Source organism: Malus sylvestris, chromosome 2 (genome assembly GCF_916048215.2).
Source record: "Malus sylvestris chromosome 2, drMalSylv7.2, whole genome shotgun sequence".
In the NCBI taxonomy this organism is placed as follows: Eukaryota; Viridiplantae; Streptophyta; class Magnoliopsida; order Rosales; family Rosaceae; genus Malus; species Malus sylvestris.
This window is the reverse complement of record NC_062261.1, coordinates 9,158,983-9,177,039: the sequence shown is the minus strand read 5'-3', so window position 1 is coordinate 9,177,039 and position 18,057 is coordinate 9,158,983. Positions and strand designations below refer to the sequence as shown.

The following is an 18,057-nucleotide window of genomic DNA, read 5'->3' as shown; positions in this document are numbered from 1 at the left end:
CACGTGTCCTCCAGGCACTTGAGGCAGGGACACGTATGCAAACAGTCACAAGGTCACAGACACAAACCATCTTCCAGAATCAAAATTGTGGTGGGATTTTGGGAGGGTGTTGCCCTTAAATAATGCTCAAAACAAACACGCAACAAAGTTGAATAATAAAGACCACAAGTCTACAAACAATGTGTTTGCAAATAGCAAATATATATATATATATATATATATATATTTTTTTTTTTTTTTCTTTTGAAATATTGTGTAATGTTTAAGATAATTGAGTGGTGTATTTCTGAGATTTCTAAAGTATGTACTACTGCTATGTATTTGAATTTTAAAACCGAGCAATCGAATAATACTTTTAGCTATTTTCTAAGTATTTTCATGCAAAAATAACATATTGCTACAAGAAATAACATGTCAACCATACCACTCAAGCAATCTTTTGAAAAAGAAAATGACATACTTTAAATGGATAGAAAGAGAAGGGACTTTTTGAAAATGTAATACTCATTGAAAAGTAAAATTTTGATATTTTATTTGAATATATATAGATGAAAAATGAATGGGAAAATTTTTTACTTCTGAATTTTGGATCTTTTGATTTGGTAATTTAAAAACTACTTGGAATTTTGAGAATTGAGTTATGTTTAAATTTTAAGTGGAATTGAAACTTACACACCTAAAGTAAATTTAGTGGCTTGTATTGTACTAAAAGTACGAATGAAACTCTCAATTTGACGAAATTTTTGACAAAGTTAATGGTCAAGGGTGCAAATTGGGTAGAAGAGATTTATCGCAGTGGCGGAAAGTAATTATGCCTATGCACTCTACTATGAGTTCGATTGCTAAATTTTTAAGAGTAATGCTAAGCAGATCAACTTTTTATACCAAATTTTCAAATTATATGATGTGTCATCAATAGAAAATAAGCACGTTAATAAACCATTAAGTAATAATTCAATCATCAACAATCACGTTATATAATTTATATAATTTACAAAATTTGGTCTAAATAATTAGTGTTCCTAGTGTTACTCAATTTTTATACCTCAATTGGGCAGACAAAATTTAAAATTATTTGACAATGTAGATTTTTTTTTTATCAAACGATAAATTTGGTTTATATTTTCAATTAAAAATATTAAATCATTGTCCCTCTTTCTATCTACTTTCTCTTTCTTTGGTTCTATGTGGAGCCCATTGCTGGCCAGATGCATTGCTGGCTTTCCCATCGCTTTGGTGGCTTTTCTTTCAGTGGGGGTTTTGTGTGCTGAGAAAAAATCATAAATAAATAAAAAGGTGTTTCAGTTCGTTCAATCACACTGATTGAAAGCTCCTCCCCTGTCAAGTAAAATCAATCTCTATCTTCCTCCTCCTCCTCCTCCTCCTCCTCCTACACCCTTCTGCGTCACCCACAGGAAAAATCCCAAATCAGAAAAACCCCAAAAGACTAGAGAAATTTGCTTCAAACACCAACAAAAGAGACCCCTATCCAAAAATCCTTTTGCCCACAGTTTTCAAGTTTGATGGATCTGCAGATCTAACGCGTATAAACCCACATGTATTGCTCTGTTTCTTTTAGATCTCCGTCGTTTTCACCAGTCAAGGTTCAGTAGCTGACACCAAAACTGCCTAATTTTGCACTGTGAGTTGATTTTTCTTGGTTTTTACTCTCTGCTATGTTGTTTTTGCCATTGGGTAATCAAAAAGTTTAGTAATTTGTTGTTGGTTAATCAGAAAGTTTGGTAATTTGTTAGTGGGGAAGGGTAAAGTTGCTTTGCGTGTGTCGAGATAATTGTGTGGTGGAAGTTTGGTGTGTAGAGTAGTGGTAGCTGTTACTGTCACTGTTTTCCCAAAACTGTATGTTGGTTGTGTTGCTTTCTTTGTTTTCAAGCTAGTATTTATAGCAGAAATGCAGATGGGGTTGATATTTCAGACCTGATTTTGTTTTATCATTTATTCAATGAGCCTGTTAACCAAAATTTGCGTTCTAAAGTCTGATCCTTTGGTTAAGTGTGTGGTGAATTTTGATTAACTGGGTTTTTATATTCCTGTTTTAATTGATTGGTTCCGGGTTTTATAGTCGATTGTTTGGTCTTTAGGAGAGGAAGCCGGTGTGGTGGGGTCTTTGGTTGTGAAAGGTATTGCATCCATTTTGGATGTGGAAGCATTCGAGGCTGGCCCAGGTGAAATGAGGGATGTTATCAAGGTTGATGAACTTTCTGAGGGCCTGTTGGCTGCCTTCCTCGGACCAGTATGGACACGCAGGTTCGGATGCAGCTGGCAGACAAGACGGGCTACTTTGGTACAAAGACATTGGGCAGCACATGAATGGTGAATTTTCAATGGCTGTTGTGCAGGCCAACAATTTGCTTGAGGATCAAAGCCAGGTTGAGTCTGGTCCCCTGAGCTCGCTCGAGTCTGGCCCGTATGGCACCTTTTTCGGAATATATGACGGTCATGGCGGTCCTGAGACCTCACGTTACATCAATGATCACCTATTCCAGCATCTAAAAAGTAAACTACATCATCCCAGTGCCAAATGAACTTTTTAGCGTAAAAGTGTTTGTGGGGGAAATAAATTTGATTTGCTCAAACTAGTCCATGTTAGGAATAGGATTCATTATCCCAGAATTAAATGAAGCTCCTTACTACAGTTCAGGGGATATGTATTATCTATTTCTCATTGATGATTTCTTAGGATTGAAATGAAGTCATTGGTGATAATTCTGTTTATCTTTTTTATATTCAGGGTTCACTTCAGAGCAACAGTCCATGTCAGTAGACGTGATACGGAAAGCATATCAAGCAACAGAAGAGGGGTTCCTCTCTGTTGTTACCAAACAATGGCCTATGAAACCCCAAATTGCAGCTGTTGGATCTTGTTGCCTTGCTGGTGTGATTTGTGGTGGCACCCTTTACATTGCCAACGTTGGTGATTCCCGTGCTGTTCTGGGGAGAGTTATGAAGGCTACTGGGGAGGTTCGTGCCATCCAGTTGTCATCAGAGCACAATGTGGCCATAGAATCTGTCAGACGGGAGATGCATTCTTTGCATCCTGATGACTCACATATTGTAGTTTTAAAGCATAATGTATGGCGCGTGAAGGGCTTGATACAGGTAACTTGATTGCGTCAGTTTCTCAAATTATTCATGCCATATTCTATGATTCCTGGTAAAGTGCTTTCTTTCCTATTTCCTAAGCTAATTCAGTATTGACTCATTTAGTTGTTGAAGAAGAACATTGGAATGACTAAGGCAGTTTGGACTATTGGATAGAGAACTGTGGTTTTGAATAGAACAAAACTCTGTTAATATCCACCGTACTAGGGGACTAAGATGTTGGTTTTATGTTGGGTACTTAAGACCTTTGAGCTACTACATAGGCTTGTAGGCTAATGTTTATTTTCATTTAAAGAATAAAGATGTCATTTGGTAATTATCCAACACGATTCATGGCGGGATAATACCTGGCCTGAGAGTGATTCAAATTTCAAGCAGTGATAAATTTTTGTTCTTTTTTGGGGTTGGAGTAGAGCTGCTACTAATTTCCTATTTCTATGGTAGAAATGACTGAGCAGATGCTGGGTGTTACTGAGTTTCGTGGTTATAATCATAAGTGGCATTTTCTTTTCAAAGATAACTTAATTTTTGGCGTTTAATGAATCAAAATTTATGGTTCTTAATTGAATATTTGGTTGTTATTTATATTAAGGGTAAGTATATTTTTCTTCTGCAGGTTTCTAGATCTATTGGTGATGTATATCTTAAAAAGCCTGAATTTAACAGGGAGCCTTTATATGCCAAGTTTCGCTTGCGCGAACCTTTTAAAAGGCCAATTTTAAGCTCTGAACCATCGATCTCTGTACATGAACTTCAACCGCACGATCAATTTCTCATACTTGCATCTGATGGGCTGTGGGAGCACCTCACCAACCAGGAGGCAGTTGATATTGTTCAAAATCACCCACACAGCGTAATTTACTCATCTCTACAGTTCTATTTCGTTTAACATGTTGGAATAGCTAGTTACATGGTGGGCTATATTTGGGCTCTGTGTCAAATGGGCAAGTGGTCTTTGAGGAGGATATAAATGCTCGTATCCATAGGATCGAGTTTATGACTACTGATACAGGAGCACCAAAGAATAGTGTAAAATTGTATGTCAAACACCATATTGCGAGTGGTTTAAAAGAGAAGGAACATGATTTTACTTGCTTCTTGTTTTTCAGGGAAGTGCTCGGAGGCTTGTGAAAACTGCCTTGCAGGAAGCAGCTAAGAAAAGAGAAATGAGATATTCAGACTTGAAGAAAATAGAGCGTGGTGTCCGCCGGCATTTCCACGACGACATAACAGTGATAGTCCTATTCCTTGACTCGAACCTTGTGAGCAAAGCCAGCTCAACGAGAGGTCCTTCTTTGTCCGTGAGAGGAGCCGGTGTTCATATACCATCAAAAACTCTTGCCCCATGTTCCACACCCATGGATAGCTGATGGGAGCCAGGTCATGTAATATTGTATCTATTGCTGAATCCTTCTGAGAACTCCGGTGAACCGTCAGCTTGTACATCCGAGAGAGAGATACGAGAAGGTGCAGTCAATTTTTTTTCACAGTACAATGTAACAATTAACTTGAACATGTAATTTATTTTTAGTTTATGAGATATTGAGCACAGGTATAAAAGAAAGAATAAAAAAAATGTAGAGCTTCAAAGGTGACAGGCGCATAAAGATTCTTTCTTGTGGACAATCTTCTCTATGATTTTTTCTCACTTCGAGATTTTCTAATATGCTTCGGTGTATGGTAGAATTTTTTCGGTTTTCTTGAACTTCGTTGCAGGGTTTTTGGGACATGTAAATCATGCTTGGTAGGACAACCTTGGAAATGGAAAATCTCTACATGTTGATTGCTTGTACATTTTCTTTGAATTCTGAAATTGTCAGGATGGCCTGAGTGCAACGTAGAACTTCTTGAATCCTGAACGTGGGGTTTGTTGGGGTGACGTCCGCATATACCTTATCTTACAACTAGAACCTAGTTTACCGTCATGTGGCACCCTAGTCGATTATCATAAGGCCATGTATTAGTGACGTAGGATGTCACAAAGTCGATGAACTTGCTACATGCAAGTCTCTCCTAAATGGGAGGAGGAGCACGCACTTCCCTACACCTCCTGGTATGACACTCACAAAGTCAGCAAATTCGCAATGTGGAGGATACTGATCTTACTGTTCTGTTAAGAGTCCCTGAGTAGATTTTGCCTCTAAAAACCGGCTTGCAGCGGAATGGTGCCCATGAGCTCTTAAACCATCACAAGATGTCGACGTGAAACCTATGAACTGATGGCACAGTGTTGAGACAAATCGTATTCCAGCTATCGTTTAGGCCAGTTGATTTTCAAGGACTTGGATTGTCTGCCCTCCTAGTTGTGGTGCCCTTCCATGCCCTCCTATTTTGTACGGTCACGGTTAAGCCACGTCAATATTTTATATTAATTTTTTAATGAGATAATAAGACAAAAAATAATTAAAATATAAAATATTGACGTGGCTTAACCGTGACCGCACAAAATAAGAGGGCATGGAAGGGCACCACAACTAGGAGGGCAGACAATCCAAGTCCGATTTTCAAGATCCCCTTGAAGGCTGTTTGTTAATGAAGTTGTCTCCCGAAGAGATATTTTCTTCAAGTTCTTGCAACACTCGGTGGAAATTTAGCTAAAATTTCCTCCACGACCTCGCTCTAAACTGTTTTAATCTACGGGGAAGGAATTTAACTCTTGCAAGAGGGCGGACACACTACCCTATCCAATGGCCTAATATGTTTTCCTTTTTTCTTAACACAATATTCTCCTACTCTGAGGGAGAGGAAGGATTTATGCTAACTCGCACAATGGTCCGAATATAAGCAAAAATCAAAATCAGCGTGTGAGTTAATATTTATAAATGGAGAAGAATATCACCTATCGTAGTGCTAGTGGGTAGTACCCTTAATATGTTGATTATACCCATGATAAATTTTTATGTACCGAGAACATGTCACATGGTTTATAATTTTACGTGTTATGATAAAACTCGACAACATAACTGAATGTTCCACTTTTAGAATGTTCTTACTTTAGGCTCAAGAAAGGAGAGTTAGAAAAAGAAGGAAAAAAACAAGGAAAGCTATTTTTCCTAAATAAAAAATTAAATATGAAAAGAGGTTTCCCAGTTTCAAACATGAAGAAAACGGCTAAGAATATGAAGAACTTCCCTAATTAAAATTTTCAAATTCATCTTTTATCCTCGGAATTAGATTAAAAAACAGCAAGTTTTTACAATTACCCCTTCAAACAAGGAGTTTTTACTACCAGTATATATACCTCTACCCATGAACCAAAAAAAAAAAAAAAAAACACAACAGTCTAATCTTTAGAAGTCCGTACAAATCTTCTTAAGCAAACCAAAACCCTGCAAATTCAGAGGAATTAAAGACATGGGTGGTAATCCTTCCAAATCCAAGTCCAGGGTGGTGGATGTTAACGATCAGGTACGGCTTTGTAGAGAGAGAAAACGCCAACTAGAGTTAGCCCTAGAGAGAAGGTCTGCGTTCGCAGACGCGCAGTGCAAGTACATCCATTCGCTCTTGTCGGTCGGGCATGCTGTAGGGATGTTAGCAAACGTTCAAACTCAAAACATTGGCTCCACGTTTTCGGACTCCGAAATTTCGACGAGCTCTGTAAAGGTTGACGGAGAAGAGGACGACGCTGGGACGACTGATGGGGAAGTAGTTTGTAGGGTGATGGTGGCTCCTTCGGTGGCATCATCAACACAAAGAGATTCTGAGGGGGGAGAGATGGCGATAAGTAGTGAAAAGGAAGGAGATTCGAGTAATATGAATCAAACGGAAGGAAAAGTGATAGAATTGTTGGAAGCACTAAAAGCTGTTGAGAAGCATTTCTTTCGAGTTTATTATTCTGGTATGGAGGTTTCCAGGATGCTTGAAACCAACATGGTTCAAGTAGAATCTGCTTCCAAGGAGATTAAAGGTGAGATCTTTCTCTTTTAACTTTTCGTTTTGAGTAACTAGGGAGACAACATTTTTTAAACCAAATTTACAAACTAAATGATGTGGTCGTAGATGATTGGATTATTAACTAAGTATCGATTAACGTGCTTATTTCTTATTAGTGACATATCATTTAGTTTGCAATTTGATTTAAAAAATTTGATCTCCCTAGCTTTACTCTTTGGTTTTTCTTTCGTCTTTTCTTGGAATTACGTTTTGTGATGATGATTTTTAGTGCTTTTGTCCCCCATCTGTTTTATTTTTCAACCTAATTTATAACTAAAATATGCATGACAAATTAATATATGGTGCGTGGGCATGGTAACACTTTTTTTAGTGTGAAATTCATGTCCACATTTGATTTATTCTTTAATATAGCTGTATCGTCAATGCATCTATGATTTTGGGTGCAGAAAAATCGGAAAAGTTTGTTCGTTCAATGACGGTGAGCCACTCCGCCTCATCTAGATTCTCCTCCAAAATTCTCTTGAGATCTAGCTCTAGAACTTCTTCGACATGCACTTATTTCAATAGTGGCCTTGATGACCATGGAAAGACGTTGCTTGGGGGCCATTCGTCAACACTTACGAGCCTATACGATGCGGAGAAGAAGCTCTATGAGGAGGTGAAGGTACAATATCAATCTGACAAGTTCTTTTCTTCGTTCAGTTTCTGAAATTTCTTTGCTACAAAACTCGATCTTTCATTTGATTTTTTTTCGTATTTCTTTGATATGAGTTTCACAACAATTTTTTTCTTAATTGTGTTCTACAAAACTCGATCTTTCATTTGATTTTTTTCGTATTTCTACAAAACTTGATCTTTCATTTGATTTTTTTCGAATTTCAGATAGTGGAAAAAACCAAGAAAAGATGCGTCCGACTGCAAAAGCAACGAGGAGAAGGAGATGTACTCAAGAAAAAGGACAGGATTGGAGTTAAAATATCGTACTTGGAAAGCAAAATTTCAAATTCCTATACAGATATCAAATATAACTCCAAGAAAATTCAAAAGCTGAGAGATGAGTTGCAGGCACAAGTTGTTAAGTTGTTTCAAGGGTAATATAAATGCCACAATCTTACTTTGAATGTGTATTAGACTCCTGAATATTTCTGAATTGTGTTCTAACCCTCTCCTTCCCCATTTTTGCAGCCTAATGAGAAATTGGCAGATGATGTCGGAAGCTCATGAGATGCAAAAGAGAATCATGTCTCATGTGAAATGTCTCAACTCTCCATCTGTTGGAATGTCATGCAATGACTTACACCAACTTGCCACCTCTAAGCTTGAAGATGAACTTCAAAAGTGGTGCTCTTGCTTTGCTTCGTATGTCTCTTCGCAGAAGGCGTACGTTAAAGCTCTTCATGGTGGGATATTCAAGTTTGCTGGCGCTGAAAATGGATCTGGCTCTCCCGACAAGTCTTCGCTATTTAAGACTTGGTTAGATTGCCTGCATAGCCTTCCAGATGAAGCAGTCACTTGTGCCATGAAAGACTTTGGGAAGGATGTCCGAGCACTGGTGGATCGACAAAAAAAGGAGCATCGACTGAAGAAAGAGATTGATGAAGAGTTGAATGACCTGAATAAGCGCGACAGGCCTGAGACTGAGATGACGGAGCAGTTGAGGAAGAAGCTAGATACTAAGAAGGCGAAAACTTGTATTGCTGTGAGTAGATTTCAGACGGGGTTTTCTACAGTTTTCGAATCCTTGGCTGAGTATTCAAACAATGCAATGACAATGTATGATAACCTTATAGCATGCAGTGGAGATGCAAACGAAGCTGACAACGAAAGCATCAACTCATCATAAAATGACCTTGCTACAGTCGGGTTAATGCCGATGGCGTATTTGGAAAGGATGCGTATATAGGATTTTGAGCATGACAGGCAACTTTAAGAATTGATTCATGTTACAGGCTCTGAGAACGTTTGGAACTTAATTAGTTGCTTTTTGTTTTATTATTTTAGGAACAATATTTAATTTTTCTTTGATCCTTAATTTGTTGCAAAATCGTATGTAACTTTTCATGGAGTGAAGGAGAAACTTGATTCTAAATATAAACTATCCGATTAATCAATAGGACACTTTGGTTTAAGTCAATAATCCAATTAACCAACGATACCAACCTTTTTCGAAAACGGTCGGTTTTGCTTGTTGTGCACGCTTGTCTCCAGAGTTGCTGTTGTTTTATATTAATAAGCTCTCTTGTATGTCGCTCGTTATAGTGTTGTGAATATTTAAAATATTCCACATATCTTATAAAAAACTTTTTGTGCTTAAAGCAATGATAATATATTACAATTCAGAAAATTCACACATCATGCACACACAGAAGAAAGATGTATTACATGTTCAGTTCTTTTTCTCTAATAGACTCCTCATGTATATCTTCCCAATTTTCGATGTCAATATCGATGCTGCTATCGTTCAACTCCAAACACCTTAAGCTCGTGCTCTGAAAGGAGAGGCTATCTACGTCGACATGAAACCTCTGGAGTCCAATGCCATCTATGCTCACTGAGTTTTGAGACTGGTCGTAGTCCATCGATCTTCTATGCCCTAGCTCTGATGGTAGGTGGAACGTGCCAGTTGATCTTCGAGATCCCCCAGAAGGCTGTTTGCTAATGAAGTTGTCTGCAGAGTCGAGGGCCTCTTCGAGTTCTTTCAACACTTGCGACATGGTAGGGCGGTTTTTGGGCACTTTCACAACACATCTTAGGCCAAGTTTCCCCATCTTTAGCATCATCTCAGTGTTACATGGCTCTGTTAAAAGATTTGCATCTAAAATCTGCTCAACGCGGCCTTGCTCTAAGCTTGGTCTTGCCTGCATTCAAGAAAAACAGCTCACTAGAACTCAAAAATCAAAGGCAAATCCTTTTGCAATGACTATTAGCAATGAGAGGAAAAAGCTTGTTGGTTTACCCTACTAGGTTAAGAAGGACTTAATGTATCTTACATTCAAGCAAGTTTGAATTGCCCTCTCTATTGTTTAATAATTTAAAGTATAATACATATCGCTTGTATTAGAAGAAAGAAAACAAGAAAAAAGAGCAATGTTTGAAATATTTACCCAGTCAATTATATGCTGCTTAGGGCGGTGGCCTGTTGAATCAACCGCAGGCCGGGAAGAAATAAGCTGCAGAAGTATCACACCAAAGCTATAGACATCGCTAAACGGTGTCAAATGGAAACTTGAACAATAGGCAGGGTCTAGGTATCCTGGAGTTCCTTTGATTTGGCTGCTGACATGTGATTGATCCCCAGTAGGCCCTGACCTAACAAGTCCAAAATCTGAAACCTTGGCTTCAAATCCATCTCCTATCAAGATGTTACTCGGCTTTATATCACGGTGGATTATGCTCGGGTTTACTCCTTCATGCAAATGAGCAATGCCTGCAAAATTTCACACAATCAATTAGAGTTCTACTTATCTAGTTAGACTATTTATATAGTTATGAATCTCTGATGACTGACCTTTTGCTGCTCCAATGGCTATGTTGACTCTTTGCCTCCAAGTTAAGCTCCTCCATTTTCTTCCTACATGGTAATTTAACAGGATTTAAGCTAAACAAACATAGAATTAGGAAGATTATAATCAACACTTAACAAGTAGGTTTAATTCCTGGTAAGGAACATACATACCCATAAAGTAATCAAGGAGAGAACCATTTGGTACATATTCATAGATCAATACTTTTCCTCCTTTTGCTCCTATTCCAATCACAATCCAACATATTAGCTAGTTTACATGCCTTTATCAAAGGAATTGATTTCCACACACCTTTTTATATCCTACGTATGCACTCCTAATCATTTTTAGCATTGATTTTAAGAAATCAAAATTAAGGAGAAAAAGAGGGTCTGAAAATCATTTCCCTTGTCAATACAAGGAGAGGGCTAATTTAGAAAATTAAATATGCATTTACAGGTGGATTACATACCAGATGATCCTTCACAATATCCAACCAAACCTACAAGGTTTCTGTGCTTGACCTTAGAAAGTAGCCTCACTTCTGTTCAAAGAATAAACACTACACAGAAATCAGATTATATCAACTAAATTCTGAATCTTTCTACACAACAAACTTCTACATCGATAAATCTATTTAGACACACAAGACTACTATATATATTTGATTGGGCCCTATTATTGATGTGAAACTCACATATATTATAAAGTGTTAGCAAGTGTGTTACTTTTGTGTATTTGAGTACCGTTTACATGTTTTTATTGGTTGAGGCTTACCGTTTCTGAATTCTTCGACACTCTGAAATGAATCGGCGTGGGCTCGCTTAACGGCTACGGTTCCTGCATCATCAAAGGTCCCCTTGTAGACATTTGCAAAACCACCGGAACCCAACAAGCACTCACCGCTGAAATTATTAGTAGCCTTCACTAGTTCATCCAACTGGAAGCGCCTCAACGTTATTTTCTCTTCTTTCAAATTTCCTAGTAGAGAAAAACATAGTAGTCACACCCCAAAATCTTCAAGTGGTCTCTCCAGATTTTCAACTTCGTAACTAATGTTCTCTTGTCAAACGGATTAACAAAACACACAATTTCATTTGGCTGTTTAGTTCAGTAATTTCTTATTTTGAATGGATGATGTTTAATTGATACTGATTACATAAACGTCGAATATGTGGTAATTAAGACAACATTTTCATATTATTAGTCCCGTTTGATTTAGTTTTCATTTTTTGTGCTAGAAATAGAGAAAAAGTATAAAAGAGAAATGAATAGCGGAGAAGGATGTAGGATGGAGGGAGAAGAAAGAAATGAAGGAGATTCCATGAAAACAAAAATTTGAAAGTGCAAGCAGGTTATACGTTTTCATTTTGTGTTTTGCTCACAATTCATTCTCCCGCATACTTTTCCTGTATCTACAACACACACAAAATAACACTAAATAATAAAAGCTAAAAGCAAAATGGTTTTCAAATTATCGTTGTTAAGAGTGTCAATGAATTGGGTTAACTTGGTGTGGGCCCCACAACAAAATTAGGTTTTGCTCACCTTTCTGTCCATGCTCATGTAGTAATTGTCTTTGCCTGAGAGTTGGTAGGAGCTTCTTCTTGATCAAGTAGTATAACAAGGCCACTATCAAAACTGACAGAATGCCAACAACAAAGCCTCCCAACATGTGTATGTGATGAGCATGAACAAAACTTCGAGATGGTGGTGAAGCCACCGCCAACTGGCGTCGCATTTCCATTTTTGTATTCTTTAAGGGGTGCGCACAATTCGATTCAGCTACGTTTCCATGAAATTAAGGTGACCATTAATTTGCTTCAAATTGAAGAGAACAATAGGTAGAGGAGGGGAAGGAATATTGGGAAGTGCTAATGTATATAAGCTGATCCCAGACTGATCAATAATCATCTGCCGGCTATTATTTTCAAAAATATATAAATATGTTATACACATATGTGTATATAGTAAGTCTATAGTTTCAAAGAGACATTATTCGATTGAGTCACCATGACTAGGTCTAATGCTAGGACGGCATATAAGCCAAAAACAACTTGTACATGTATACGTACGTATATGTGGATTGATGTTGTTGCATTACAGATGATTTCTTGCTATAAGAGGCATAGAATTCTCATGCTTCTTAAACTCAAAAATGGACATGTGTTGGTAGACTTGGCCATAGGTATTGTTAGAGTATACCTAATTATATCATAACCATTTGTTTTTCATGTCTCTTGACAATGTAATGTACTACATACAAGGACAAAGTCAAAGATCTGTATCAATGAGGGTATCCTCAAACAACAAATTTACAAATTAAAATGCTAAAGAATTTACTAAACAAAATACCTATATCTTAATCCATAAGATTTTTTGCACAACGCATCGCACTATACCTTGACATGTTTTTATATTTTGAAATCGTTGCATGACAACTTCATTACGAATACCATCAAATATCTCTTTCTCTATAAGAATAACCATGTTATTTCGATTTTTCAATCGATTCTTCAGAAATTTCATGGTTGAAAATGCTCCTTCAACATTGGCCAACTAAAAAAGTTAATGCTAATTAATATCACAAGCAAGTAAACTAGTGATACATCTTACTAATATAACTTTTTTTATCCACCAAAAAACAATTGAGTGGGGGCATCCGCCGCGGGGCCACTTGAGCAGAAACTATAGATCAAACAATCTTTTTTCATACTAAAGTTACAATTTTCTACTCAGAATTTTGCATGGGTAAAGAGATATAGATACGGATCAAGATGAGGGTAGATTGAGTCTTCTTATTTTTTTGGTCAAGTTTTTCCAAGCTTTGTAATCTCTCAAGTCATTCTATCAGATACTAGATATAAATAAATCAATAAAAACATAGAAGAAGAAAAAAACCAACAAAAATAATATTGTTATATGGTGCATTGAAACAGTCAATCCTGCTTCCCTATAAGGCGCTCATTTTGAGAATGTGTGAAGACTAAATACATATTAGTCACAAAATTATATTAATTTTAATTCAAAACTTAATATGTTTGATAACTTAATAAAGCAAAACCAATTTAAAATTCACGAACCATTAGAAAATTTATTTTCTTATTTTTCTTTATTAAGTTGTCAAATATTTTAAGTCTTTGGATATAAACTAATATAATCTTGGGGAGCATTTTTTCTCACCATCCTAAACTTTGGTGTATGCTCACTATACACTTAATAACTGACACATGTCTGTCTTTTCAAAATTGAAAATGTAACATTTAGTGTAAAAGTTAACTAGAGTTAGGTGAAATGCACATGATAAATGATTAGGTGTATGGTAAACATACATTATAGTTATGATGGTCAGGGTAGAAATAAAATGAAAATGGACTGTTTTTATTGGTAATGCTAGGGAGACTAAATTTTGTAAATAAAATAACATAGTAATTGATGATTGGATTATCATTTAAGTAATAATTAATGTACTTATTTGATAACCGATTATATAATTTACAAATTTATTATACATAGCATAACCTGTTTTTATTGGTAGAGTATGCATACAAAACGACTGATTCATCTATATAATTAATTCCAAGAGAAATTGACATAATGCTATTTAATTTGTTTTTTTTTTTTTTTGAATTTATGTATACGAGTGATGGACAGCTAAATGTCAGAAATTAATTATTATTCCAAATCCTAGATGTGAAACGATACGATGTCGCCACGTGCTTTTTGTTTTGTATATTGACCTGATTATCAATTTAGAAAATAAAAAAAATGGAAAACATGACCTTAGCTTTGGATGCTTTGAACACCAATGTCCTTTCCCTGGTGTTTGGTTTGCATTAAGATTCTTTTGAGAATGGAATTTATAATTAGTACACTTGTATTGTAGTGTTGTAGAGATTGATTGTAACAAATAAGGGAGTTTGACATTTTTGTCTCGTTACAAAACTTGAACTTCCCAGACAATTTAGGGCGGTGCTATCCGCACAGTTAATTTTTTACTTTCTCACATATTTTCTCAAATTGTTATAGTCGAATCGAATGAACTGAAGAAAATTAATGCAAAAAATTAACAAGGATATGTGATAGGTAAAATAAATGTGTGAATATCACTTTCCAAAACTTACAGCAACTTTAGCCTCACAACCAAGGACAGGTTCCATTAAAACAATCCAATTATTGGTACATTTAAGCTTATCCCCATAAACTATGTTTCTAATTGCTAGAGAAAATTAACAAATGCCTGTAATACTAGAGAGACCATTTACTTACACCGTATTCTATGAAAATATTGGAGGTTTGATCGATCATGTGACTATAAATCAAGAGTCTCAAAGCTTTTTCATTGGGGTTCAGACCCTTTTCAGAACTTTTCCGGACTAATATATCATGGGCGTTCATGCAGCCAAGAATCAATCATCTCTTCTTTTTAACTTTAGACACAACGCTCACCCCTTCCTCTTTTGTCACTTTGGCGAACTCAGTGCTCTCTCTTCGTCTCTTGGTTACTGGAGAGGGTTCATATGACGTCTAGGATTTGGAATGTGAAATGGATTGGGTAACAAATAAAATTCAAGGTATACTGAAGATATATGAGAACAGTTTTTTATTCTGAAAATATTAGAAAGATATATGATATGAAGGAAACTTATTATGCCTTTAATCCTACTACTTTTTGTGAAGTTGAAATGAATAACTTTCTTTAATGAGTTTGAGTTTGACACAAATTTGTATATTCAATATACCTTACATACTGGAATCAAATCTTAGACACCAAACAAAGCCTTAAACTTTCTTGTGCCTTCATATATATCAGGCACCCCACTTGATGCTGCTCCAAGCAAAGTTATAATTGCATGCTTTCGAGGTCTCTTTGAAGAAAACCTAGTTGACGAGAGTGAGTGAGTGGCGATGTTTTCTTCGTGATTCGTTAAATTAATAGTTCGAGCAGTTCGTCAAATGAAAGTGGATTAATTCCCCTTCCCTGCATGCATGCATCAAGTCCTAGGATCGACCATTTGGAATTATATGCCTCAAAGTCACGTGAATTACTTTGAGGCCATGGCTTTTTGCAGGTGATCATGATTTTGCAAAAAGCTGTAAAAAGAGCAGCATGTGAGAAGATCACATGATTTGAGATATGTTGAAGGTGATCTGCTTGCATCATACATGTGTGAGTGTGATTGCTCACTTGAGATGGCAGATCTCTCTCTCTCTCTCTCTCTCTCTCTCTCTCTCTCTCCCCATTGAACCAAAGCACATGCAGGTGAGGTAGCTAGCTAGCTAGTCGCATTCATTTCAGAAGGTAAAACAAAAGAAAAGTTTACTTGAAAAAGCCAAAAGCATGTATCCACAATAAAATATAAACAACAATTACCTTAACGGTAAAAGCTGTATATCAAGAATATTAAGACGTTATCAGAAGGTAATATTAAAAAGATTAAAATTTTGAATTAAATTTTGTAAATTAAATAATGTGGTTGTTGATTATTAAATTATTACTTAAATATTAATTAACGTTCTTATTTCTAATCGATAGGTTAAATTTTGGTCTGCAAATTTAGTTTAAAATTTGATCTTCTACTGACTAGTTTGATAAACTTTTATGACATTCTTTTACATGGAAACAAAATTAGAATTATTTGGTTCTTCAGTTTCATGTATTTATTATGAATCATTTTAATTCTTAACCTTTTATGTGTTAACACACATATAATTGAAAAAAACATCCGTTTTCTTTTAAAATTTGTAATCTAATACCTAAAAATTATAATCAAATCAACTAGAGTGGACTAGTTGATACGATTTCGTTTCTTTACTTCTCATATTTTTAAGTTCCCCAATTCACTACTTCTTTCATTTATGTTAGGCAAACATGTTAATAGTATTTCAAAGTAGTTGTAAAAAATCTCAAGTTTGACTCACATAAATAAGAAATTGCAATGTATATCTACTTCTGACTTACTCAGTGTAGGTGACGAGGTAGCTTTAATGCTATATTGATAAGATTTTGTAATTCTACAAATAAAACTTAATTCCTATCTACTAAATCATTCTAAAGAATCAAATTCAGGTTGTCTGATTTTTATATATAAGTATCACTCACTCAAACTAGTATGAAAGATCTTACTTAATGTTCGTATTACTCTCAAATAAATAAATCAATCAATAAAACAAGCATTTACGCTGAGCATTGCCTGAATTATTAATATTATTGTTCTTTATTTAAACAATTTGGGAATCTGTTTTTCTTATTTTCCCCATCTTATTAGTGGTAGATGATGGAATCGGATCCCCTCCTGAGCATTGTAAACTGAGCCTCTTAAGCAAGGGATCCGGACCTTTGAAATTTGATCCAATAACTACAAACAGAGGCCCCTCTAAAAATTATAATAATTGTAGCCGTTGGATCAATCAAACGGTCCGGATCCCTTGCTCATGAGGTTTAGTTTATAATGCTCAGTAGCAGATCTGGTTTCGTAGATGACGAGGTTACTTTTAAGATTTGGCCTGGTTGTTTAATAATTACAGGTACGATAGATTATTCTTCACAACTGACTTGAGTCAGAGTTTATTCCAGTCTTGCAAGAATAGGATTAAAATCTGATATACTATAAAAACAGGAAAAGATTTCACCTACTTTTCTAGTTAGAAAGTTTGTCATTGCTTGTTGCATTGCAGGGGTAAAAAGTCATCAAATATGAATTTCATAAATGAAACATCATATATTCTCGAGGTAGTAATGAGGAAGTAAGATCAAAATCGCTTGCCGCTTAATTGGGCGGCAGGGTGTATGATCCGGCCCCAAACACAGTAAACGACATGCACTAAGAAATTTTAATTCGTGTTCATGTTGCGTCATGTCTTATAATAAAACGATGACAAATGATTTGTCAAAGTTTGATTCTTCTGCTTACATGAGTTTTCTTTTGTCCGTCTTTACTTTTTTCGTAAATTATTAAATTCAAATATTACAAATAAACATAATTATACAGAATATGAAAAAATATGTGCGGAAATCACTTTTGCTATAATGATAAGGTATCCACACAAGTGGCTTTTTTATTTTGTACTTAGAAAGAGTGGGGTTGGTAAGAAAACAAAAAACAATATATGCGTGGAAACAAAACACACCATATCCAAAAGAAAAGTGTTTTCTAGTGTGGTATGAAGTTCCAACCGACCTGATGAGATAACTTTATCAGCAAAATTCATACCAAAATATCTCACAACTGTTGGAGCCAACTAATTCTCAAATCACTTGCACCAGAAGAGAAGTTATTGGAGTAAGAATTATGTTAATGGAAAGCTAAGCCCAATTGCCGTGGGTTAAAGTGGGGTTAGGGATAAGATTAAAGATCGTTTTAACTTATCTTCGTAACGCACATAATTCAACTTAAATAAATAAGAGTGTTTATTACCGAAGGTCCTGCATTCAAACCCCCCATCGTCTGATATCGGTGGACCTGAAAATACTTATCCTTGTAAGGGAGGCATGGTGGCATGCACTACAGTTGAGACCATGCTAAAATAGTTATTGACA

At 35.9% G+C, this 18,057-nt stretch overlaps 3 protein-coding genes across 5 annotated transcripts; 2 read left to right on the top strand and 1 right to left on the bottom strand.

Moving 5' to 3' along the window:
* The first annotated feature begins 1,281 nt into the window (after nucleotides 1-1,281).
* Nucleotides 1,282-4,746, top strand: LOC126603905 (probable protein phosphatase 2C 46). Of its 3 annotated transcripts, none has more exons than XM_050270947.1 (5): nucleotides 1,282-1,642; nucleotides 2,081-2,514; nucleotides 2,750-3,117; nucleotides 3,737-3,973; nucleotides 4,230-4,746. In XM_050270947.1, the coding sequence occupies exons 2-5, from the start codon at nucleotides 2,196-2,198 to the stop codon at nucleotides 4,488-4,490; spliced, it is 1,185 nt and encodes a 394-aa protein (XP_050126904.1). In that variant the 5' UTR covers nucleotides 1,282-1,642; nucleotides 2,081-2,195; the 3' UTR covers nucleotides 4,491-4,746. The 3 variants fall into 3 exon arrangements, with proteins under 3 accessions (XP_050126904.1, XP_050126886.1, XP_050126897.1); XM_050270929.1 differs by having other exon boundaries at nucleotides 1,283-1,642; nucleotides 2,100-2,514; XM_050270940.1 differs by lacking the exon at nucleotides 1,282-1,642 and having other exon boundaries at nucleotides 2,017-2,514.
* A 2,140-nt stretch (nucleotides 4,747-6,886) lies between these two features.
* Nucleotides 6,887-9,109, top strand: LOC126613711 (protein ALTERED PHOSPHATE STARVATION RESPONSE 1-like). Its single transcript, XM_050281290.1, has 4 exons — nucleotides 6,887-7,027; nucleotides 7,461-7,678; nucleotides 7,897-8,105; nucleotides 8,200-9,109. The coding sequence occupies exons 1-4, from the start codon at nucleotides 6,961-6,963 to the stop codon at nucleotides 8,855-8,857; spliced, it is 1,152 nt and encodes a 383-aa protein (XP_050137247.1). The 5' UTR covers nucleotides 6,887-6,960; the 3' UTR covers nucleotides 8,858-9,109.
* Nucleotides 9,110-9,273: 164 nt separating this feature from the next.
* On the bottom strand, nucleotides 9,274-12,409 carry LOC126611699 (probable serine/threonine-protein kinase PBL21). Its single transcript, XM_050280082.1, has 7 exons — nucleotides 12,066-12,409; nucleotides 11,295-11,498; nucleotides 10,990-11,061; nucleotides 10,691-10,759; nucleotides 10,523-10,585; nucleotides 10,119-10,441; nucleotides 9,274-9,872 (listed from the first exon to the last, which is right to left on the bottom strand). The coding sequence occupies exons 1-7, from the start codon at nucleotides 12,262-12,264 to the stop codon at nucleotides 9,393-9,395; spliced, it is 1,410 nt and encodes a 469-aa protein (XP_050136039.1). The 5' UTR covers nucleotides 12,265-12,409; the 3' UTR covers nucleotides 9,274-9,392.
* Nucleotides 12,410-18,057: the final 5,648 nt, after the last annotated feature.

Excerpts from the sequence above, each read along its gene's own strand:
- LOC126611699 (XM_050280082.1), bottom strand. The coding sequence starts at position 12,264 with ATGGAAATGCGACGCCAGTTGGCGGTGGCTTCACCACCATCTCGAAGT. Across the intron at positions 10,586-10,690 it reads TCTCCTTGATTACTTTATGG|GAAGAAAATGGAGGAGCTTA; the intron begins GTATGTATGTTC and ends ATTACCATGTAG. Across the intron at positions 10,442-10,522 it reads AGCCATTGGAGCAGCAAAAG|GCATTGCTCATTTGCATGAA; the intron begins GTCAGTCATCAG and ends GAAATTTTGCAG.
- LOC126603905 (XM_050270947.1), top strand. The coding sequence starts at position 2,196 with ATGTTATCAAGGTTGATGAACTTTCTGAGGGCCTGTTGGCTGCCTTCC. Across the intron at positions 2,515-2,749 it reads CCTATTCCAGCATCTAAAAA|GGTTCACTTCAGAGCAACAG; the intron begins GTAAACTACATC and ends TTTTATATTCAG. Across the intron at positions 3,118-3,736 it reads GCGTGAAGGGCTTGATACAG|GTTTCTAGATCTATTGGTGA; the intron begins GTAACTTGATTG and ends TTTCTTCTGCAG.
- LOC126613711 (XM_050281290.1), top strand. The coding sequence starts at position 6,961 with ATGGAGGTTTCCAGGATGCTTGAAACCAACATGGTTCAAGTAGAATCT. Across the intron at positions 7,028-7,460 it reads TGCTTCCAAGGAGATTAAAG|AAAAATCGGAAAAGTTTGTT; the intron begins GTGAGATCTTTC and ends TTTTGGGTGCAG. Across the intron at positions 7,679-7,896 it reads AGCTCTATGAGGAGGTGAAG|ATAGTGGAAAAAACCAAGAA; the intron begins GTACAATATCAA and ends TTCGAATTTCAG.